Consider the following 24091-nt stretch of genomic DNA (forward strand, 5'->3'; position numbering starts at 1 on the left):
GGAAAAAAACCACAAGAGACTTAACGATAGAGAACAAACAGGGTTGATGGAAGGAGGTGGGCAGGAGATGGGCTAGATGGGTGATGGGTACCAAGGAGGGCACTTGTGATGAGTAGTGGGTGTGTTGTATTTAAGTGAAGGATCACTGAATTCTACTGCTGAAACCAATATTGCGCTGTATATTAACTAAAATATAAATTTTTAAAAATTCCATAGATACCAAAGTATTTACAAATAAAATAACACGGTATCAGGGATAACTGGCAACGTTGATAATGATGCACGGGGGTTCTTTATACACATCTATTTTATATAGTACGTTCAAAAAAATATTTTTAAGGGGCGCCTGGGTGGCGCAGTCGGTTAAGCGTCCGACTTCAGCCAGGTCACGATCTCGCGGTCCGTGAGTTCGAGCCCCGCGTCAGGCTCTGGGCTGATGGCTCGGAGCCTGGAGCCTGTTTCCGATTCTGTGTCTCCCTCTCTCTCTGCCCCTCCCCCGTTCATGCTCTGTCTCTCTCTGTCCCAAAAATAAAAATTAAAAACGTTGAAAAAAAATTTAAAAAAAAAAAAATATATTTTTAAGTTTTATTTATTTAAGTAATCTCTACACCCAATGTGGGTTTCAAACTCACAACCCCGAGATGAAGCGTCACATGCTCTTCGGACTGAGCCAGCCGAGTGCCCCTCAACATTTTTTCTTAATCAAGTAGGAAAAAACACTTCTCAGTTCAAACAAACTGCATGCGTGTGCACATGTGCACGCATGATGATCAGGAAAACGTGAGCAGTGACTGATATCCACAATATTAAGGCATTACTGTTAATAATTTTAAGTGTGAGAATGGTACTCTAGTTACGATCTTTTGAAATGAAATAGTTACAGATGAAAAAACACCTGGGATTTGCTTCTAGATAAGCCAAGGCAGGGGGAGGCAGTGGGGAGGAGTTAAAAAAAAGACTGGCCACAGGGCACCCAGGCAGCTCAGTTGGTTAAGTGTCTGACTCCTGATCTCAGCTCAGGTCTTGGTCTCGGGGTCGTGAATTCAAGCCCCATTGTTGGGCTCCACACCGGGCATGGAGTCTACTTTAAAAAAAAAAAAAAGACTGGCCACATATCAACAACTGTCAATGCTGGGTGACAGACATATTGCTGTGATTATACTCTGCCCTCTGCTCTTGGATAGATCTGAAATTTTGCATAATAAAAACTTTGGAAAAATAGGTTTGCCATTCCAATTTCTGAACTCATCTCGCCTATCTCATGAGGCTTTATAAAGACTACATGAAATGAATGAAAACAAGTGAATGTAATTAAATGACCAGAAATGCTGCTCTTTATTTTCGCCACTGGTGGGACACAGGGAAGAAAGCAGTGGGCTTGAGATTTAAAAATTCTGACTGATTGGGGCACCTGGGTGGCTCAGTCAGTTAAGTGTCCGACTTGAGCTCAAGTCACGATCTCACAGTTCGTGAGTTCAAGCCCCGTGTCGGGCTCTGTGCCGATAGCTTGGAGCATGAAGCCTGCTTCTGATTCTCTGTCTCCCCCTCTCTCTCTCTCTGCCCCGTCCACACTTGTGCTCCCTCTCTCAAAAATAAATAACGAACATTAAAAAAAAATTCTGGGGGCATCTGGGTGGCTGAGTCGGTTAAGCGTCTGACTTTGTCTCAGATCACGACCTCATAGTTCATGATTACAAGCCAAGCGTCAGGCTCTACGCTGACAGCCCAGAGCCTGGAGCCTGTTTCAAATTCTGTGTCTCCCTCTCTCTCTTCCCCTCTCCTGCTCGCTCTCTTTCTCTCAAAAATAAACAAATATTAAAAAACACTGTTTTTTAATCTGACTCATTATGCTGATCATCAGTTTCTCAGTGATGCCCTTCATCACTGTCTTCCCTCTCTCAACTAGAAGCTCCCTTTTTCTTTTTTAACGTTTTTATGTATCTCGGAGAGAACGCTAGTGGGGGAGGGGCAGAGAGAGAGGGAGACAGAGGATCTGAAGCAGGCTCTGTGCCAAGAGCAGCCAGCCCGAGGTGGGGCTCGAACTCACGAACCACGAGATATGACCTGAGCCAAAGTTGGATGCTCAACTGACTGAGCCATCCAGGTGCCCCTCAACTAGAAGCTCCTTAAAGACAGAAACCCTGTCCATCTTGTTCGCCATAGTGTCCTGGGCAATAAGTCCAATGCCTGGTATGAAAAAATAAAGCTGAGTTCAAGTTCCTGTTCAGCAATGTGGAGCGGGGACTGTGACCCCTCAGCGTTGCGGTGCAATCGGTATTTGTGGTACAGTGCTGGATGGTTTACTTAACCTCCCCAAGCCTCAGGCTCCTCCTCTGTAAAATGGAAATAAAGTCTATCTCAATAAGCTGATCTGACCTGTAGCCACCTCATGCGGCCATTCATTTGTTCCACACTTATTAATTCTAAAAGTCCTACAGGAAGTAAGTAATAGTCCATCATTCCCATAAACAGAATAGTAATAATAAAGTGACATAAACATTCGATAAATGTAAATACCCATTCAACAATTATTTACGGAGTTTCTACTGTGTTCTAGGCGCTGTGCCACATGCTAGGGGTAACTATGAAAGTAAGTATGGTATGATCCTTGTTTTTGAGGAAGTTTTCAATCAACTGGGTGAGAGGAGAGAGAACACGATCACAATGTGAATTGGTAAGTGACATACCAGAGTAAAACAGGAACATAGCACATTCCCTCTGGGGACAGTCTCCTACCCAAGTTGGTTTCAGGAGAGAAATCAGTTCACTTCCCAAAGTTATTAATGTCAACTCCCAAATTAAAACCACCACGAGGTACTTCACTTTCACTTATTCACTGCAATAAGGCTATAGATTCTCTCTAAAGAAGCCAGCCAATGCTGGAAATCTTCCAAAGGAATTAGATCCTTTTGTTTTTCTGGGTTTTTGCCAGCAGTCCAAACCAAAAGAGCCAAATGGAGCTATTGGCTCATCCATTTAATATTAACTGCCAACTCCCTTCTCCCAGAACACAATGCCCTTCTATTTCAGAGAAGCCCCCTCAGCAACTTGTTCCATGTCAATCAATGGCTGAATTAAGAAAGAGCACAGATTCAATCCTTTCAGATCCAATTCCAAATACAGGGCCAACTTCTCTCTCATTAAAAATAGGATTTAATAACTCATGCAAAAAAAAAATTTTTTTTTTAATAACTTACCTCAAATTCTTCCCAAAAGCCTTGTTTGACTTTATCTGTGGTCTCAGCTAATTTGCTTAGTTCTCGAACCCGGCTTTCTATTTCAGCAGCATTGATGCGTGTTGTGTTGAGGGGCTAATCAAATTCAGCAGTTGGTGTGAAATGAATAAAGTATTATTAAAAAAAAAAAAAAAAAAGAGTTCCATCTTGATATTTGTAAGGCAAGGACAGGAAATTCAAAGGATACAGTAATTCACAACAAAAGTTTTCAAATACAGTTTCACTTTTCTGTTTTGTCAGAAAATGTATCTTTCTTCAATCCCCACACACACTTTACTCTGCTGATATACATTCAAACCTATTTTTCTTCATAAATCGATCCCAACATTATTTGGGGGAAGTCTGAAGTAGCAGTAAGTCCAAAGGGAGTAAGTGTAATCACCCAAAGTAAACCAAAGGGAGGCCTAGAACGAACACTTGGCAAAAGCTTGCCTTAGAAACTCCATAAAGCCTTTTAGAGATACACATGGAGATATCACGGAAAGGACATAATACCTGGAATTCGTTTCCAAATACCCCAGGGGAAGAGCAGTGGAGTGCGGTAACAATGAAACAAGATTTTTAAGTTGATCACAATTGAAGCTGGGTGATGGGTGTATGGAGGTCCATGATGCTATTCCACTTCTGTATATTTAGAATAGTCTGTACCAGGATTTTCTAAACTCCGTAAGGAGATGAAGCTTTAGCTTTCTAATATTCTCACCTGCTTGAGTTGTAGCACTGTGCCCAATGTTTCCACCATGGGGTTCTTCTTGTAATGCTCCACGAGATCTGTCAAAGAGTCAAACCGTTCTCCTCCACCAACATCATATTTCAGTTCCTTTCAAGACCAAAAAAAAGAAAAAAGTCCTATTACCTTTATGTTAAATTATTATTTTTCCCAGCTGAAGTACAGAGACTGACTCTCCCCCAAAGAAAAAATGGCTGTCGTAGTACAAAGAAGAGAAAGCAAGGATGATGGAACAGGAAAGGCCGACCCAATGGGAAAGAGCTCACCGTGGGGTGTGAGATCTAAGTAAGTATCCCTTGGCACCAGCACAAAAGTCTCCCCTTCATACGTTAACTAAGTAGGTTAAAGAAACGAAAAGCAGCATTATTTACTATTTACTTACACTCTAGGCCAAGCAACCATACGGCAGGCTGCTGAAGAGAAGGTAAATAACAATTTCTCTCTGAAATGCAACAAACTCCAAGGCTGGCTAGGCAGCACTGAAGCCCCAACACCCATGTCTCTATTTTCCTCTTCTAATGAAACTTTAAAAGGGAAATTATAAACAGAGACCAGGAAATTTTCTCTGACAAAAAGATCAGAATAGGCGACTTCAGGGAAACAACAGGAAAACAGTTAAACTCAGAAAATGCAAAACCCTAAAAATTAAATATGAAGATGTTTGGGTATGATCTTTTATTTAAAAATAAAACTGCGGTGGGGAGGGGGGAAGCACTTTCAGAATGACAAAGGACAGACCTCTGAAAATCCATTCTTCCATAAAAGCAACCAAAATACTGGTAAAAACTGTCACCGACTTCTTCAGAACTCTGAAAATTAACCAAGGACTTGCACCAGCCCAAGGAACATTTATTTGAGAAAAATGATTGAATCTTGGTAAGGAGCAAACCCTGGCATTCTAACTTGCCCTCTCTTCCCATGCACCTCTCTCTTTCAGTAGCCTTGAAAACCAACAGCCTCATAACCACAGTAGCTGCGAGAGCCAGCATAGCCAGAGGGGACAGAATGGATTTGGAACCCTCTCAAGGGACCTATCCCCAGAGAATGCTCCCTACAGGCAAACCTTGCTTTATTGCACTTCACTTCATTGTGCTTTGCTGATACGTTATTTTTTACAAATTAAAGGTCTGTGGCAACCCTGCCTCCAGAAAGTCTATTGGCACCATTTTTCCAACAGTATTTGCTCACTTTGTGTCTCTGTGTCGCGTTTTGATAATTCTTCCGATGTTTCCACTTTTTCATTATTACTGTATGTGTCACGGAGATCTGTGATCGGTGATTATGACTTCCTGAAAGCTCAGATGATCCTTAGTGTTTTTAGCAACAAAGCATTTTTTAATTAAGGTTTGCTGTCCGTTGTTTTCTAGACATATTGCAACTGTACACTTAATAAGATACAGTATAGAATAAACAGAACTTTTATGTGCACTGGGAAACCCAAAAAATTCATTTGACTTGCTTTGTTGCAATATTCACTTTACTGCAGTGGTCTGGAACTGAGCCCACAATATCTCTGAGATATACCTGTATTGGGCCTGCTTAGCAGCTCCCTGGAAAAGCCCTGTTTTCAGAGCCTATGTTTATTTGACCTGACTTAGAGTTCACTCAGCCCTGTCTTCAGGGGATCTGCCAAAAACAATCAGCAGCAACTGTTTAATATCAGAGCAGCCTGAGGCAGCAATACCAACCAGTTAAAGCAAATAAGAGACTGACCAAAACGGAAAAAGGAAAACCTAGGTGATGTCCACGTAGGGCTTGGAAAACCTCTAACATAGAGAGGCAAACCAAGAAACAAACGCTTAACTGTAGAGAACAAACTGATGGTTACCTGAAGGGAGGTGGGTGGGGAGAAAGGTTAAACAGGTGATGGGGATCAAGGAGTGCACTTGTTGTGATGAGCAGCAGGTGTTACACGCAGGTGTCGAATCACTATATTGTACACCTGAAACTAATTATTACGCTGTATGTTAATTCACTCGAATTTAAATCAAAAGTTAAAAAAAAAACAACAACACCTCTAACATATTCTTGAGAATCCAGAGGGCTATGTGACTGTGCAGGGCTGTGTGAAGTGTAGGGAAGATCCAAGAAATCCCTTATCTTTACCTCTAGTTGACCTTGAGGTTATGCACAAACAGAAGGTGAAGGCTAAGGCAGAGCTGTAATCGGCCAGAGCGCTGAAAGTATGCCCCAACACACACCCACACACACAGAGCCCTCCCCGCTCTCCCCTCTGCCCCCGGTAAAGGCTAGGAGACTAACCACGCAAAGACTTCAGTGGCTACACATAGCGAAGAATACAGGAAAATCATGGAACACAGAAAGAGTTAACAACTACAGCAACAATAAAAAAATAGCGACAGCAAACCCTGGAAAAGCCGGCGTCTGATTTCCAGAGTCCTCACACTGTATCACTTAAAATGTCTAGCTGCAAACAAAAAAAAAAAATATGAAACAGGCAAAGAAACAGGAAAGTATGGACCAAACATGGGGGAGGGGAGAACACTTAATAAGAGAAACTGACCTTGAAAAAGCCCACATAAAGACTTGAAATCAGCGAGTATAAATATGTCCAAACAACTAAAGGAAGCTTACTTTATAAATTAAAAGAAAATAGGAGGATGTTGTCTCATCAAATAGAGAATATCACAAAAACCTGTACACAAATGTTTACAGCAGCATTATTCATAATAGCTAAAATGCCCATCCATTTTTAACGGATAAACAAAATCTACTCTAGCCACACAATGGAATATTTGACAATAGAGTTTATTGACACACACTACAATATGGATAAACCTTGAAGACATTATGCAAAGTATAAGAAGCCAGACACAAAAGCCATGTTATATAATTCCACCTATATGAAACATCTAAAATAGGCAAATCCATGAAAATGAAAAGTAGATTAGGGGTTGCCAAGAGCTGGAGACAGGGGAAATGATGGGGAGTGACTGGGAATGGACACAAGGTTTCTTTTCGGGGTGATGAAAATGTTCTGGAATTAGTGTCGGTGATTGCATCATATGTGAACATACCAAAAGCCACTAACTGCTTTAAAAGGGCGAAATTACATGGTATGTGAGTTGTACCTCAATAAAGCTGTTTTTTAAAATATTTATGTAATTAAAAAATTTTTTTTGAATGTTTATTTTTTGAGACAGAGAGAGACCGAGTATGAGCGGGGTAGGGGCAGATAGAGAGGGAGGCACAGAATCCGAATCAGGCTCCGGGCTCTGAGCTGTCAGCACAGAGCCCGACATGGGGCTCGAACCCACGAACTGTGAGATCACAACCCGACCTGAAGTTGGATGCTCAACCAAATGAGCCACCCAGGCGCTCCTGTATTTATGTAATTTTAAAACTGAAGCAGTAAGTGAACAGTTTCTATTTAAGAAACTATGTCAAAACGAAGTTTGACATAGTTGACCAAGAATCAACCTCCTTAGTCCCATCACCACATTAAAAACAAGAAACAGTGAGTTCAATTCTCCGAGCCTGAATGCAGGAACTCTGTAACATGAAGGCAAATGCAGTCACAGGCCAGGCTGTGATAGTCCTAAGGAGGAACCGAGGTCACCACTTTAGAAACATGGAAGAGTGAGGCTGACCGACTCCAGCCACAACCAAGCAGAAACAAATTCGATAGTACAGGGCAGAGGCGATTCACTGAGGCAGGATTTGATCTGCCAGAGATAGACTGGAAGTAAATAACAAAGTCCTGAAATGATGAAACAATTATAATAAATAATGTACTAAAAGCATATCAGCCTGTAACTAAACGAGCAAAGAAAATCTGACGTCGGAAGTGATGTCTGTCTTCTTCTGGCAGAAAAATCACCCAAAGACGACATTTTGCCAGACCCGTAGCTCAAGTGCGGCTTTACCTGACAGCGGATCATAACGTGGGTCACTTTAGACTTGCCATCGTTGCTCTCCCCTTTGTCGTCACCAGTTCGGACAGAGAGAACAAAATCTCCAGGATGGCTCTGGCTCTCTCGCACCAGAAAGCTGCCGTGTTTTCCTTTCTCCGTTAATAATTTCTCTGCTTCTTTCCCAGACAGGTGTCCGTGAAACCACCTAAATTGTTTTAAATGAAAATCGGTTGAGTTCTGCCATGAGGTCACAGTATTCTTTCACAAAACTGCCATACACAGCGAGCTCCTAAGCAATTAAAAAACAGACACAGTCCTCTAAGAGGTTGGTCAATCCTGCACAAGGCAGAATTTGCAGCCCAAGCAGGAAGGAAAAATGGCAAAGATGTTAAGAATAACCATTCAACTTTTTAAATGGGCCCACAGTCCTTGGGAAACAAATGTCCTCGATCTTTCCTATTTTCGTTTCCATCTCCAGCTTTTAAAAATGCATTTTGTCATTTCTCCATGCCCTACCCTAAAAGGATCAACTATGTAAACACAACCATTTAAAGAAATTAAAAGAGAAAATCATGGTAGAAACAGAAAATCATTTGAATGTTTGCCCTCGCTTTGGTATGTGCAAATTACATAAGAAAGGATTTTCATTATAAATGAAGCATCCCAAATGTTTTAATACGTCCAACCAACACTTTCAACAGCCTCCAAGTTTTCTGTCAATACCTTTGGAGCATACACTGGGCTATCATTTCAAACCCTAATGCACATAACTTCTAGAGCAGGGGTGAGGGATTTTGTTAAAAATGTGAATTCCCATGCCTCACAACCAGAGGTAGTGACACATGAAGTCCGAAGGTGGCCCAGCAACCTGCATTTTTACCCAGCACTCCAGAGTCCTGATGTAGGCCATCAGAGGACAGACCTCCTCCACTTGAGTTCTCTCTCAAAAATAAACAAATATTAAAAAAAAAAAAATTTTTTTTTAAACATCTTAATGGGGTGCCTGGATGGCTCAGTCGGCTGAGCATCCAATTTCAGCTCAGGTCATGATGGTTTCTGAGTTTAAGCCCCGCATCGGGCTCTGTGCTGACAGCTCAGAGCCTGAAGCTTGCTTCCGATTCTGTGTCTCCCTCCCTCTCTCTCTCTGCCCCTCCTCCACTTGAGTTCTCTCTCAAAAATAAACAAACATTAAAAAAAAAATTTTTTTTTTTTAAACATCTTAATGGGGTGCCTAGATGGCTCAGTTAGAAGAGCATGTGACTCTCGATCTCAGGGTTGTGAGTTCAAGCCCCATGTTAGGGGTAGAAATTACTCAAATAAAAAAACAAACTTTTAAAAAATCTGAACCTAGTCATATTAATCATGTGGCTTTTTCCCTCAGAATCTTGGTAAGAAAGCAAGCACTATCATGGCAGAGAGTACTAATGGCTCATCACTAGGGGAATATACTTTGAGTTGTTTTTCATCCACCCTCAACTGAACAGAGTAAAATTCAGAGATAAACTGAGGTGGCTGACAGCCTTTTGCTTGAAGCTACAGTGGTAGCTGGAGAAACAAACTGTCGGCATACAAAGAGGTGCAAACTAAAGAAACCTACCTGAAGATACAAAATATACAAACCTACTTAAGAGACCCTGAATTTGTACTGAGTCAGAGAGGAGACTGGGGCTGTAGAAAACCAATAAAAGCAATAAAAATAGGTCAAGCCCTGGCTTTCATCAGCTTAGTTCCAACACAAGGTAGCAGGGGTGGGGGAAGATCTCTGAAATAACGGAATTTCCTCTAAGCAAGGTCATTCTCCACATTTGTGGATACTACATAAAAGGACTGATGAAAAATCTGACCCTCTGAGCTCTCTGCTTTTCGGCTTCTGAGCTTAAACTGACATCTGTTGGCGGCATTGCTGAATAGCTGGTCAGGAGCTACCACTGAGAACGGTTGCTATTTTGGCATCTCCATTATCATTTGTTTTTCTCTCCTAACTCTCAAAGATTATCAGCTCAAGTCCAATAATCCTAAAATTACCACAAGTACCAAGAACATACAGAAATAATCTGAGATCCCTGCAGAGTAAGTGTAAGGAATACTGATGGCCACTTTTACAAGAAAAGGGGGATCTGAAACTAATCTGAGCCCATTTCTTCCTTCAGTAAAACTTTACTTGAAAAGGTTACAGCTTGAGCAACAGATCAAGCCAAACCCCCACGATGCATTCAGAGAACACCTACAGCATGGGAGAGACGCACAGACTCTGGAGTCGCTGAAAGTCACTGACCTTTCAGAGGTAGGGTCTGCACAGTTCAAAGGATATTTGAGCTCAATAACATCTCCATTCTTCTCTTTTAATTGCCCGTGGTGTTCCATGTAATACTGGACCAGCTCAGCCAAAGTGGCAAACTTCTCCCCTCCGTACAGGTCATAGTAATCACCGGTGTTCTGAATCTTGATGTGGGTGACAGCTCCATTTCTTCTAAAATAGTCCATTAGGGGAGAAACGAAAACTAATAAAGAGCCATGCTAGTAAAAATGGATCTCATAATTCAATAGCAGATTTCACCTCAACGTGGAAACACACCCAAGAAACCGGTTTACATCTCTCCTGTAACAAACGCCGTGAGTCAAATGACCACGTGGTCAACCATTTCAACACAAAGGGCTCTGTTTATTGGTTCCTTTCCCTTGTACAACTTCTATGTTCAAAGTCTGACCTATCGGGGGCACCTGGCTGGCTCGGTCAGTCAGTGGAGTGTGTGGCTCTTGATCTCTCAGGGTTGGGAGTTCGGGCCCCCCACAGGATGTAGAGATTACTTAAAAATAAAATCTTTGAAAGTCTGGCCTGTCAAACTGCATATATTAAGTGACAATAATTTTCCTCATCATTAATTACTCGAGACACATACGTTAAAGTTAAACATCCATCTATCTTGTAATCTACTAAATCTACTCATTAAGTATTTTGCTCCCCACAAAATGAAACTGTATGGCTATCAAAGACTTGTATAAGAATATTCATTGTAGTTGGGGCGCCTGGGTGGCACAGTCGGTTAAGCGTCCGACTTCAGCCAGGTCACGATCTCGCGGTCTGTGAGTTCGAGCCCCGCGTCAGGCTCTGGGCTGATGGCTCGGAGCCTGGAGCCTGTTTCCGATTCTGTGTCTCCCTCTCTCTCTGCCCCTCCCCCGTTCATGCTCTGTCTCTCTCTGTCCCCCAAAAATAAATAAAAAATGTTGAAAAAAAAAATTAAAAAAAAAAAAAAGAATATTCATTGTAGCCTTATTTGGAATACAAAAATATTGGAAACTCAAATATTTAGCATCAAAATGGATAGTTATATACTCATACAATAGAACACAACACAGCAATTAAAAACAAAACAAAACAACACTGATACATACGACACGAACAAATCTCAAAAACATTACATTAAGAGAAAGAAGCCAGGGGATACCTGGCTGGCTCAGCTGGGAGAGCATACACTTGGTCTCAGGGTTGTGAGTTCGAGTCCCATGCTGGGTGTAGAGATTACTTAAAATCTTTGGGGCACCTGGCTGGCTCAGTCAGTTAAGCGTCCGACTCTTGGTATAGGCTCAGGTCACGATCTCACAGTTCATGGGTTCAAGGATTTGAGCCCCACTGTCAGTTCGGAGTCTGCCTGGGACTCTCTCTCTCTCTCCTCTGCCCCCTCCCCTGCTTGCACTCTCTTCTTCTCCCTCTCAAGATAAACATTTTTAAAAAAATCTTTAAAGAAAGAAAGACAGAAAAAAAGACGAAAAGAAAGACAGAAAGACAGAAAGAAAGAAACTACTATCTCACAGACCACCTATTAATCACAAAAAGAAAGGGGCGCCTGGGTGGCTCAGTCAGTTGAGCGTCCAACTTCAGCTCAGGTCAGGATCTCACAGGTCCTGAGTTCGAGCCCCACATCGGGCTCTGTGCTGACAGCTCGGAGCCTGGAGCCTGCTTCGGACTCTGTGTCTCCCTGTCTCTCTGCCCCTAACCCACTCACATTCTGTCTCTGTCTCTCTCAAAAAAAATAAACAAACATTAAAAAAAAAATGTACTCATAATCACAAAAAGAAAAAGGTGCCTTTACAATGGGAAAATCTGGCAAACACCTCAATCAAGTGATTAAATTGAACACCCCCAAGGGGCTCCTGAGCAGCTCAGTTAGTGACACATCGTACTCTTGATTTCAGCGCTGGTCACGATATCTCATGGTTCGTGAGTTCAAGCCCTACATCTTGCTTGGGATTCTCTCTCTCTCCCTCTCTCTGCTCCTCCCCTGCTCTCTCGTACGTGCTCTCTCTCTCTCTCTCTCTTTCTCTCTCAAAAATAAATACAATACAATACAATACAATACAATACAATACAATACAACAACACAACACAACACTGAACAGCCTTGAAAAATGGGACAAGCAGGCCCCATGTGCTTCCCACTGTGAGATAATGGGGCGGGCCGAACACTGCCCCTGTCGTGCACTTGCCAAAGATGTGTCATCTGAATTTAAAAATGAGGAAACGATCAGCAAATTGGATTGAAGGACAACCTACGAAATGACTGGCCTGACTGGCCAAAAAGCCAGAAGAGAGAGAAAAAAAAGAAAAGGTCAGGAGAGACTAGAAACATAAAAATTGAATGCAATGAATGATCCTTGACTAGATCCTCCTGAATCTAGTGTGGGGTGGCGGGTGGGGCACAACATGGGACACGGGGTGGGACTCAGACACTTGCAATCACTTCAAAAGCCATTACTGAAATAACAAGGGAAATCTGAATATGAATATTAGATGGTATTATAGAAGCAAGGTTAAAATGTATTACCTATAATAATGATTTTTTTCAAGATATGGAGTTTCTTTCCTTAATGTTTATTTTTGAGAGCAAGAGAGAGAGAGAGAGAGAGAGAGAGAGAGAGAGAGCAGGTGAGCAGAGGAGCAGCAGAGAGAGAGGAGGGCAGAGGATCTGAAGGGCTGAGAGCAAGCACAGAGCCCGATGTGCTACTCCAACTCACGAACCATGAGATCATGGTGTGAGCCGAAGTCAGACACTTAACTGAGCCACCCACGCGCCCCTCATAACTGAGTCTGTAGTTACACAGGAGAATGTTCTTGTTTATCAGACATAGACACTGAAGTTTTTTTGTTTTGTTTTTCCCAAGGAGGACTCTTGCCCAGCGTGGAGCCCAAGACGGGGCTCGGACCCATGACCCTGAGATCAAGACCTGAGGATCCGACTCTTGATTTTGGCTCAGATCGTGATCTCATGATTCATGGGTTCAAGACCTACATGAGGCTCTGCACTAACAGTGCAGTAATAGTGCAGAGCCTGCTGGGATTCTCTCGCTCTCTCTCTCTCTCTCTCTCTCTGCCCCTCCCCCGATTACACCAACTCAAAATAAGTAAATTTAAAATAATAATAAAATAAAATAACATAAAGGTAAAAATAGGGGCACCTGGCTGGCTCAATCAGTGGAGCGAGCAACTCTTGATCTCAAGGTTGTGAGTTCAAGCCCCATGTTGGGTATAGAGATTATTTAACATCACAATCTTTTTAAAACTTTTAAAACAAAGTAAAAAATATATTGATTATCTGCACTTTGCTTTCAAAAGGTTCAGGGGGAAAAAAGTAGACACACAAACACACACTCAGAAGGGACAAACATAACAACATGCTGGCAGGTGAAGAGAAGGTGGGTGGTCACATATTCATCTTTCAACGTTTCTATAAGCCAGAAATTTTTCAAAATAAAAAGTTGAGGGGCAAGGAAAAAAAAAATCCCACCAATTCTCTAGTCCCGGTCCTGCCGCTGAGTAGCTGCGAGACTAGGTTACTAACTTAACCTCTGGGCCTCAGCTTAGTCACCTGTAAAATGAAGATAATTGTGGTACTTATTCATAGGTTGCTGGGAAAATTAAATAGAATGGTATGTGTAGAGTGCTTGGCACAAGGGCCTGGTGCATATGTCAAGTCCTCAATCATGCCTGCTGTCACCATCATGATCATCATATACTCTCCAAACAAACTCTTACAGCTCAAATATCACACAACTTTTAAGTTAGAGGTCCGTGCTGATTCAAGCCCTGAGGACTCACGAAGACCCATTCCTTGTATTAAAACACAAGAAAAAGTTAACGACGGGGGATCCTCAAAAACTAGTCCAAGCCAAAAAGAGGTTTCCCAAGTCCCAAAGGGATCCTAAATAAACCCACCACAGTTTATCCAACCCTCTATTGTGGGAGTGTTTTCAGTTTGTTTTACATTTTTTGAACAGTATGGCCAACATCCTGTTACAGGTCTCTTTGAGCAGGTGGGACGGTTTTCTAGAAACTGACCTTCTCTTACATACTTATTTCCCTTACTCTAGATTATTCCAGGAGCTGTAACGCTACTGCCTTATGATTTTGCTGTTATTATTACTATTTTCAAATAAGGAAGTAAGTAAGATGTGTTGGCCATACTGTTCAAAACATTTGAAACATAAAAACAACTCAGTGTCCCACAACAGAGGACTGGATAAACTGTGGTAGGTTCACAACATTTGAGTATAGCCATCAACATTAAAATTAATAATTAGATCTCTATGTACCAGCACAGACCTCAAAAAGTTTAAACAGGAAGTTGCAGAATAATAGATACATTCTAAGGCCTGTGTATGTGAATTCTAAAAACACACAAACCAACTTTATATTGTTCACAATAGCAGCAAGACAGTGCAAGTATAAAAACACATTCAGGAAGGATACATGCCAACCTCTCGATGGTGGTTTCCTCTGGGGAAAGAGGGAGGGGATGGGACTGGGCAGGGGAACAAACGGGACCACAACTTCCTCAGTGATGTTTTATTTCTTGAAAAAGAAAAGTGATCTGAAGAACCTCTTCAAAAGCATTTTTCCCATTAAGAAATCAACAGAAGGAAAAGGGAAAACGCACGCAACCAGGTTCAGGATGTGTGGAACCCGGATCAAGTGTTGGTGACGACGGTCTGTTCACCTCACCCACGGGGGTCTCTCAGGGGAGAAGAAGTGCCCATCATGACGCCCCTTCTGCTGTATTCCCACGCGCCCACTCTCGGGAGGCCTCGCCTGAGGCCCGTGAGCAGGCTCGAGTCGCATCTGACACGTGGGCCAGGCCTCGCCATGGGCCAGCAGGCAGGCCTTCGGACTCTCAGGGAGGGTAGCAAGCGGTCCTGGTGTGGTCTTAACGTTTCTCACCCCTTCGGGGTTCTCTTTTTCTTCCAACTTACCTGACAGAAAGGGTGAAGTCTCCAGGGTTACTTTTACTGGGCCTCGCCAAAAAACTGCCATCAACTCCTCTTGTCAACAGCAGGTTTTCTGCCTCCACGCCAGTGATGTTTGGGTGAAACCATCTTGAGCAAGAGAAAAATGGAGAGAGCCATGAAAACCAAGGGACTCTGTCACTTCCCACACCATCACACCGAAAATGCCTAGGGGCAGAGCAGCTAATAGAAATAAAAAACAAGGGGAACCTGGGTGGCTCAGTCAGTTGAGCGTCCGACTCTTGATTTCAGCTCAGGTCATGATCTCATAGTTTGTGAGACTGAGCCCCACACTGGGCTCTGCGCAGACAGGGAGAGCCTGCTTGGGATTCTCCCCTCCCTCTTTCTCTGCCCTTCCCCACCCCCAAATAAATAAAAAAAAATCTTTACAAAAATACAAAACAAGACCTTCCCTTCCTCTTCCCCCTCTTCTCCTTGGTCACTCCCACCCCCCCTTGACTTCCTCTTGGTAGGAGCCTAGCTAGCATCCTGCCAGCACAATGGGTGGGGCTGGGGCATGGTCAGTGGGACCAGGGCTGGGGGTTTGGATACTAAGCCAAGCCCAAAGCCCAAAAAGACAGTCCAGGAGATTGAACACATGGAGTGGAATTACACAAGTAAATAAACAAAGAAACTAATGAATAAACATACTGAGGATAATGAGAGCCAGATTTCTCACTGTTGGAGAGGCAATATACATATAGACAGGGAGAACGCCCAAATAAACTCTGGTGTAAGATTAGAATCGGAGGTAATGTAAACTCTAGCTTTTAACATACATATAGAGATAACTATAGAAATACAGATGTAGGTTTCCATGTAGGTATGTGCATATGTATGATGCACACAGATTTTCCTAGCTTTTTCTTCTAAAAGGGCCTGGAAGCAATGACACCCCAGCAGCCATCAGCATAACCAGCCCCCTTATCATGGTTTCTAAATACTTTTCTCCAACAAAAGGAACCGGGTTTCTTGGAGAAAAAGCTGATTCCAGTTCTGGGCACTAAAAGTAAGATGAATTTGGAACACCTTCCTGTATCCAGCTCCAATGAGGACATGTCAAAAGAATACAAGAGCCAGCTTAAAGGGACTCATACCTGCCAAATTAGACAATTTGTACCTCAAAATTAAAAAACGATATTGGGGCATCTGGGTGGCTCAGTTAGTTAAGCATCCAACTTCAGCTCAGGTCACAATCTCACAGTTCGTGAGTTCGAGGGCTACGTCGGGCTCTGTGCTGACAGCTCGGAGCCTGGAGCCTATTTCAGATTCTGTGTCTCCCTCTCTCTCTGCCCCTCCCCTGCTCATGCTCTGTCTCTCTCTGTCTCAAAAATAAACATTAACCATTTTTTTTTAAATAAAAAATGATATTAATAGAAAGCAGACCATTGAATAAAATAAGAAACCTAACAGTCCATATGGATCTCAATTTTTTTTTAACTAATTACGGTTCTTCCAAAAATTAAGTATGGACTAACCATGTATACCGAAATTCCACTTCTGGGTATATACCCAAAAGAACTAAAAGCAGGAACTCAGATATTTGTATACACATGTTCACAGCAGCACTACTCATAACAGCCAAACGGTGGATGCAACCCAATTGCCTACCAACGAACGAATGGATCAACAAAATGTGATTATGTACATCAACGGAATATAATTCAGCCTTGATAAGTTAGAAATTCTGCCACACGCTACAACACGGATGAACCTCGAAGACATTGTGTTGAGTGAAACACACCAGTCACAAAAGGGCGTATACTGTAAGACCCTACCTCTCCATGATGCACCTAAGGTAGTCAAACCCAAAGAGACAGAGAATAGGATGGTGGTTGTCAGGAACCGGAGGAGGACATGGGGGTGTTAGTGCTTAACAAGCACAGAGTTTCAGTTGAGAAGATGAAAATGTTCTGGAGATGGATGGCGCGGGTGGCTGTCCACCAATGTCAATGTGCTTAATGCCACTTAAAAATCATTAAAATGATGTGGCGTCTAGGTAGTTCAGTCGGTTAAGCGTCTGACTCTTGATTCAGCCCAGGTCATGATCCCACAGTTCATGAGATCGAACCCCGTGTTGTGCTCTGCACTGACAGTGCAGAGCCTGCTCAGGATTCTCTGTCTCCCTCTCTCTGTCCCTCTCCCACTAGCACACACACACACACACACACACACTCTCTCAATCAATCAATCAATCAATCAATCTTTTTGAAAGTTTTAGGGGCACCTGGGTGGCTCAGTTGGTTGAGTATCTGACTTCGGCTCAGGTCATGATCTCATAGTCCATGGGTTTGAGCCCCGCGTCGGGCTCTGTGCAGACAGCTCAGAGCCTGGAGCCTGCTTCGGATTCTGAGTCTCCCTCTCTCTCTGCCCCTCCCCTTCTCACGCTCTGTCTCTCTGTCTCTCTCTCTCTCAAAAATAAACATTAAAAAAAGTTAAAATAAGTTTTAAAAAATGGTTAAAATGACAAATTTTCTGTTATGTATATTTAACTGCAATCAAATACAGGGGGACAAAGGGAAAGCTCTTTGCAGTAGAAGCACAAAGAATGATATATAATAAATACAGGAGTGACAGAATTAGGAAATCACCTTTTGGTAACTGTCACATTAATAGGTCAGGCAAGAACTGTCACAAGGCACTAAAACTAGTGGGTGAACATTTCAGGAAGTATAGGGTGTTTATAGCAACTCAAAGTACCTCCCCATGAAATGTTTATTAATTACTTATTAATTAACAAATAAAAAATACTCAGGGGCGCCTGAATGGCTCAGTTAGTTAAGTGTCCAACTTCGGCTCGGGTCATGATTTCACGGGTTCTTGAGTTCGAGCCCCACATCAAGCTCTGCAGAGAGCTCAGAACCTGGAGCCTGCTTCAGATTCTGTGTCTCTCTCTGCCCTTCCCCCACTGACACTCTGTGTCAGTGTGTGTGTGTGTGTGTGTGTGTGTGTGTGTGTCTGTCTGTCCATCTCTCTAAAAAATAAACATTAAAAAAATTTTATAGGGGCGCCTGGGTGGCTCAGTCGGTTAAGCGGCCGACTTCGGCTCAGGCCATGATCTCGCGGTCCGTGAGTTCGAGCCCTGCGTCGGGCTCTGTGCTGACAGCTCAGAGCCTGGAGCCTGCTTCAGATTCTGTGTCTCCCTCTCTCTGACCCTCCCCTGTTCATGCTCTGTCTCTCCCTGTCTCAAAAATAAATAAACTTTAAAAAAAAAATTAAAAAAAATTTTATAAATAAACAAACATTAAAAAAAATTTTTTAGATACAAACTTCACAGTGGAGAATTTGACAGATAACTATCTTAACCAACAGATAAAAGTTAACATCACCAGTTATGGATTAAACTGGCATCTTGTGCCTCCTGACATCATGCATGGAGAAGAGCAAGTGCCATTTCTGTGATATTCCCATCAAAAATGCATTATCTAACCTAATTATGAGGAACGTCAGACAAACCCCAAATGAGTGACATTCTACAAGGTCAGATGGAGGTAGAAATTCAAGGGTATCATTATAATATAAATTTCCTGATTTTGACAAGTGTACTGTATGTATGTCTATGTTTTTAGGAAATGCACACTGAAGTATTTTATTTTATTTTATTTTAATGTTTATTTATTTCGAGAGAGAGAAGGAGAGAGAGACAGAGCACGCATGAGTGGGATAGGGGCCGAGAAGGAGACAGAATCGGAAGCAGGCTCCTGTGCTATCAGCGCCCTACGCGGGCGGGGCTCAAACTCACAAACCGCGAGATCATGAGCTGAGCCAAAGTTGGACACTTAACCAAGTGAGCCACCCAGGCGCCCCAACACACTGACGTATCTTAGAGTAACAAGACAACATGTTTGTAATTTACTCTCCAATGGTTCAGAATGAAATTAGACATAGAGTGCGTATATACATGGGGGGAGGCAAATGTGATACGATGCTAGCTGGCAAATCTGGGTAAAAACTAAACAGAAGTTGTATCATTCTCAAGATTTGTATAAATTTGAAGTTATTTCAAAATAAAAAGTTTTTAAAGACACACAAATAACGAAGTCCACCACGAATGCCGTCCACTTCAGAGGATTCCTCTTTGAGTTTCCAGTAAGATTTCCTTCGTGGATTCTAAAAGTCACCAACATTTGTGGTAAAAAGAGTAATTTCGGAAGTCAAATCACCCAGGACCTTTACAGACTAATCCAATACTCCCAGGAATATAAGTCAATTATTAAATGTAGAGTCCCGGTACTGATACGCAAACGAACTTTGAAGAGACTTCTCGACAAATACTGGCCCAATGTGAGTTGTTTTACAACAGTGAAAGAGAGAAAGCAAGGGTGAAAAGCTGTCACAAATCGTGCACTGAGGACATGGACAGTTCTGCAGCATCATGGTGAGGGCTCTGATCACACAGACCTAGGTGCACAACTGAGCCCTCCCACTGACTAGCTCAGTGACCTGGGCAAGTTCTTTCTACTTCTGATTTATCATCCACAATATAGCAATAATAATTCTTAGGTTTGTTTTAAGAACAAACTGAGGGGGCGCCTGAGTGGCTTAGTCAGTTAAGCGTCCAACTTCGGCTCAGGTCATGATCTCATGGTTCGGGAGTTCGAGCCCCGTGTCGGGCTCTGTGCTGACAGCTCGGAGCCTGGAGCCTGCTTCGGAGTCTGTGTCTCCCTCTGCTGCTTGCGCTCTATCTCTTGCTCTGTCTCAAAAATAAATAAACATTAAAAAAAAAAAAAAAGAACTGAGAATCCATACAACGTAATATCATTCGGTCATTTAAAAGGAATGAAGCACTGATAAATGCTACAATTTGAATGAACCTTGAAAATATTCTGCTAAATGAAAGAAACCAGACACAAGAGGCCACATGTTGTATGATTCCATTGATGTGAAATGTCCAGAATAAGCAAATTCACAGAGACAGAAAGTAGATTTAGTGCTTGCTTTAAGAAGGGGGAGAGTTGGGGCGCCTGGGTGGCGCAGTCGGTTAAGCGTCCGACTTCAGCCAGGTCACGATCTCCCGGTCCATGAGTTCGAGCCCCGCGTCAGGCTCTGGGCTGATGGCTCAGAGCCTGGAGCCTGTTTCCGATTCTGTGTCTCCCTCTCTCTCTGCCCCTCCCCTGTTCATGCTCTGTCTCTCTCTGTCCCAAAAATAAATTAAAAACGTTGAAAAAAAAAAAATTTTTTTAAAAAGAAGGGGGAGAGCTAGGGGCACCTGGGTGGCTCAGTCGGTTAAGTGTCCAAATCTTAGTTTCAGCTCAGGTCATGATTTCACAATTTATGGGTTCAAGCTCCACACTGGGCTCTGAGCTGACAGTGCAGAGCCTGCCTGGGATTCTCTCTCTCTCTCTCTCAAAATAAATAAACAAACTTTTAAAAAGCAGGGGGGGGGGAGGGAGGCGGGGGGGACACCTGGGTGGCCCAGTCACATAAGCGTCTGTCTCTTGATTTTGGCTCAGGTCATCGTGATCTCAGTTCGTGAGCTTGAGCCCCACATGGAGCTCTGCGCTGACAGCATGGAGCCTGCTTGTGATTCTGTCTCTCCTTCTCTCCCTGCCCCTCCCCGTCTTGTTCTCGTTCTCTAAATAAATAAATAAATAAACATTAAAAAAAAAAAAAAAGAAGGGGGACAGGTAATAGGTACAGGGTTTCTTTTTGAGTAATGAAAATGTCCTAAAATTGTAATGCAGCATGTGAATGCACTAAAAACCAGTGAACTGTATACTTTAAATAGGTGAACTGTTGTGGTACGTGAATTATCTCTTTAAAGTTGTTGAAAGAAAGAAAGAAAGAAAGAAAGAAAGAAAGAAAGAAAGAAAGAAACCGGGATAATAAAAGAGAGGGCTTTAAATTCACTCATTCCACAAACACCGAATACACAGGCACTGAGGACACACCGGTTAACAGAGTAACATCCCTCTCCTCAACAGGGTTTCTTTATAACGGAGGAGGTAAAAACCAAAAGCTAAAAAAATAAAAGTAAATACATAAGATGTCAGACGGTAAAACTGCTACAAGAGGCAGCGAGAGGGGAATAGAGGATGAGGGAGACACTACTTTTTTTAATGTTTATTTTTGAGAGGGAGAGAGAGAGAGAGAGAGAGAGAGAGGGAGCGAGCACGCATGCGCCCAACGCAGGCCTCAAACCCATGAACCGCAAGACCATGATCTGGCTTAAAATCGAGAGTCAGATACCCAACCAACTGAGCCACCCAGGTGCCCCAAGGGGGATGCTACTTATACAGGATACATGGGGAGCCTCAGCGACAAGGTAACATTTAACAAGACCTAGAAGGAGCAAGGCAGCACATGCCCATATGTGGGAGAGGAGCACGCCAGGCAAGGGGAGGAGCAAGATCAAGGGCACAGGGGAGGACCGTATTTGACACGTGTGCAAGAGGCCAGTGTGGCTGCAGCAGAACAGGCAAGGGACAGACAAGTACATGAGGCCAGTGAGGTCACGAAAAGCCAGAAGATGCAGGGACTCGGAGGCCCTGTAAAAACATCAGCCTTTATTTTCTGTAAGATGGGAAAGGACTGGAGGGTTTTAGGCAGAGGAGCAACATGATGTGACTTATATTTCTAACGTTTATTTATTTTTGAGACAGAGAGAGACAGAGCATGAACAGGGGAGGGGCAGAGAGAGAGGGAGACACAGAATCTGAAACAGGCTCCAGGCTCTGAGCTGTCAGCACAGAGCCCGACGCGGGGCTCGAACTCACGGACCGTGAGATCATGACCTGAGCCGAAGTCGGACGCTTAACCGACTGAGCCACCCAGGCGCCCCGTGACTTATATTTCTAAATCGCCTTTCAAACTACTGTGCAGGGATAGCACCCAAGTCAGTTAAGAAAGCTACTGTGATATGGGGCGCCTGGGTAGCTCAGTCGGTTAAGCGTCCGACTTCGGCTCAGGTCACAATCTCGTGGTCCGCGGGTTTGAGCCCTACGTCGGGCTCTGGGCTGATGGCTCAGAGCCTGGAGCCTGCTTCCGATTCTGTGTTTCCCTCTCTCTGCCCCTCCCCCATTCATGCTGTGTCTCTCTCTGTCTGAAAAATAAATAAACGTTAAAAAAAAAAAAAAAAAAGAAAGCTACTGTGATAAATAATCCGGACGAGAAATGATAGGACCAAGGACCAAGGACCAAGGGGGCAGCAGTGGGAGGAGTGATAAATAGTCCAACTAGGAATATCTTAAGGGTAGCCAACAGGATTCCCTCAGGGATTACACACGGGATGGGAAAGAAAGAAGGAAAGAAGGAAGGAAAGAAGGAAGAAGAATGACTCCTAGGTTTGGAGTCTAGTCAACTCGAGGGTTGGAGATACGGAAAGGGTGGGGAAAGGAAATTAAGTGTTAGAAATGGTACATATGGAATTTAAGATGCTTAGTTACCTGAGTGAGGGACACACTAAGTACATAATGTTAGATATTACTGACAATCATAATAATAAATATAAGATTGTTCTGACAAGAAATAATCAGAAGAGGCAAGAACGCACACATAGTCCATCAACATTCCTGCTGTTTACATTAATGGAAATTTGTTTTATTTTTAATTTTTCCTGTACCATCTCACTAGTGTTTTAGGGGAATCGAAACATCATTCTCATTGGCCTAGGAAAAAAATCACAGGGCTCAGAACAAAAGGAAAAAATATTAGTTTGCTTTTCACTCTCTCTGAGAGCCTGTCAGAAGATCAAGACAGAATTTCACCCAGGAAGAACTCAACCTTAATTTGTATACCTATCAGCTGGCATCCCATATTTTGCATTCAGTATGATTACCTAAACTACCCAATTTTTTAAAATTTTTTAAATATTTATTTATCTTTGAGAGACAGAGAGAGACGGAGCATGAGTGGGAGAGGAGCAGAGAGAGAGGGAGACACAGAATCCAAAGCAGGCTCCAGGCTCTGAGCTATCAGCACAGAGCCTAATGCGGGGCCTGAACCCACGAACCGTGAGATCCTGACCTGAGCCGAAGCTGGACACCTAACCGCCCCGAGTTTTTTTTTTTTAATCTTGCCCAGCTTCTTTGATCCTTGGTTCCCACCTGAGTCCCCACAGTCCTATCAAAAAGTACTATCTATCAGAGGGCTTCCAGATATTTGTAATTTTTCAAAACATATAATGGAAATCTTACATCACCTCTCAATTTGTCTACCTACATAAAGTAATTAAAATGTCAAATGCCTTTTGTTTGTGGCTGCAAAACAATTATGGTACTTGGTGTGGTAGTCTGACGCAGAGTGGCATAATGCTGCCTTCTACCAGAAAGAAAGAAAGAAAAGAAAAGAAAAGAAAAGAAAAGAAAAGAGAAAAGAAAGGAAAAGAAAGAAAGAAAGAAAGAAAGAAAGAAAGAAAGAATTACTATATAATAAATACAGATTTGGAAACAATTTTTTTCAGAAGGCATAATGCTGCCTTCTTAAAAAAAAGGAAGAAAAAAGGGAAAACCAATTATTATACAATAAATGCAGGTTTGAAAACAATTTTTTTCAGAATATTAGGTTTATGCTTAAAAAAAAAAAAAAAAAAGGGAACCCCCCCCCTGGGTTGAAAAGGCTGGGAATCACTGGCATCGGGTGGCCAAGCCTTATAGGTAGGAACACGGGCTGCAGCTAGATTGCCCTGGTTCACATCCCAGCTGCATGTGGTCGCGGGCTAGTTATTTCACCTCACCGTTAACTCATCTATAACATGGGCATAGTAACACACGCATGTGTGCAAACACATACACGCACGGCATCCTCCTGACCTATACCCCAATTTTTTTCACCTACTACACCTTGAAGATCCTTCTATAGCAGTGCGTTCTTTTTCACAGCTACATGATATTCCATCGTGTGAATATACAGCCCAGAATTTAATTGCCAGTATAGGATATTTACATCGTGCCTAGGTTTCGTTATTACAAATAATGCAGCAGAACATATCCGTTACAATCACCATTATACACTTTTTCAAGTACATCTCCAAA

At 42.7% G+C, this 24091-nt stretch overlaps 1 protein-coding gene across 1 annotated transcript in view; it reads right to left on the minus strand.

Annotated features, from left to right (window-relative positions):
* PTPN11 (protein tyrosine phosphatase non-receptor type 11) overlaps positions 1 to 24091 on the minus strand; it is an 81054-nt gene that overhangs the window by 44259 nt on the left and 12704 nt on the right. The window contains exons 2-6 of the mRNA XM_049619931.1: positions 15087 to 15209; positions 10117 to 10311; positions 7854 to 8046; positions 3940 to 4056; positions 3198 to 3311 (exon numbers count right to left, since the gene is read on the minus strand). Coding sequence (XP_049475888.1) covers positions 3198 to 3311; positions 3940 to 4056; positions 7854 to 8046; positions 10117 to 10311; positions 15087 to 15209 — 742 coding nt within the window. The remainder of the gene's footprint in view (positions 1 to 3197; positions 3312 to 3939; positions 4057 to 7853; positions 8047 to 10116; positions 10312 to 15086; positions 15210 to 24091) is intronic.

Source organism: Panthera uncia (assembly GCF_023721935.1).
Source record: "Panthera uncia isolate 11264 chromosome D3 unlocalized genomic scaffold, Puncia_PCG_1.0 HiC_scaffold_8, whole genome shotgun sequence".
Lineage (NCBI taxonomy): Eukaryota > Metazoa > Chordata > Mammalia > Carnivora > Felidae > Panthera > Panthera uncia.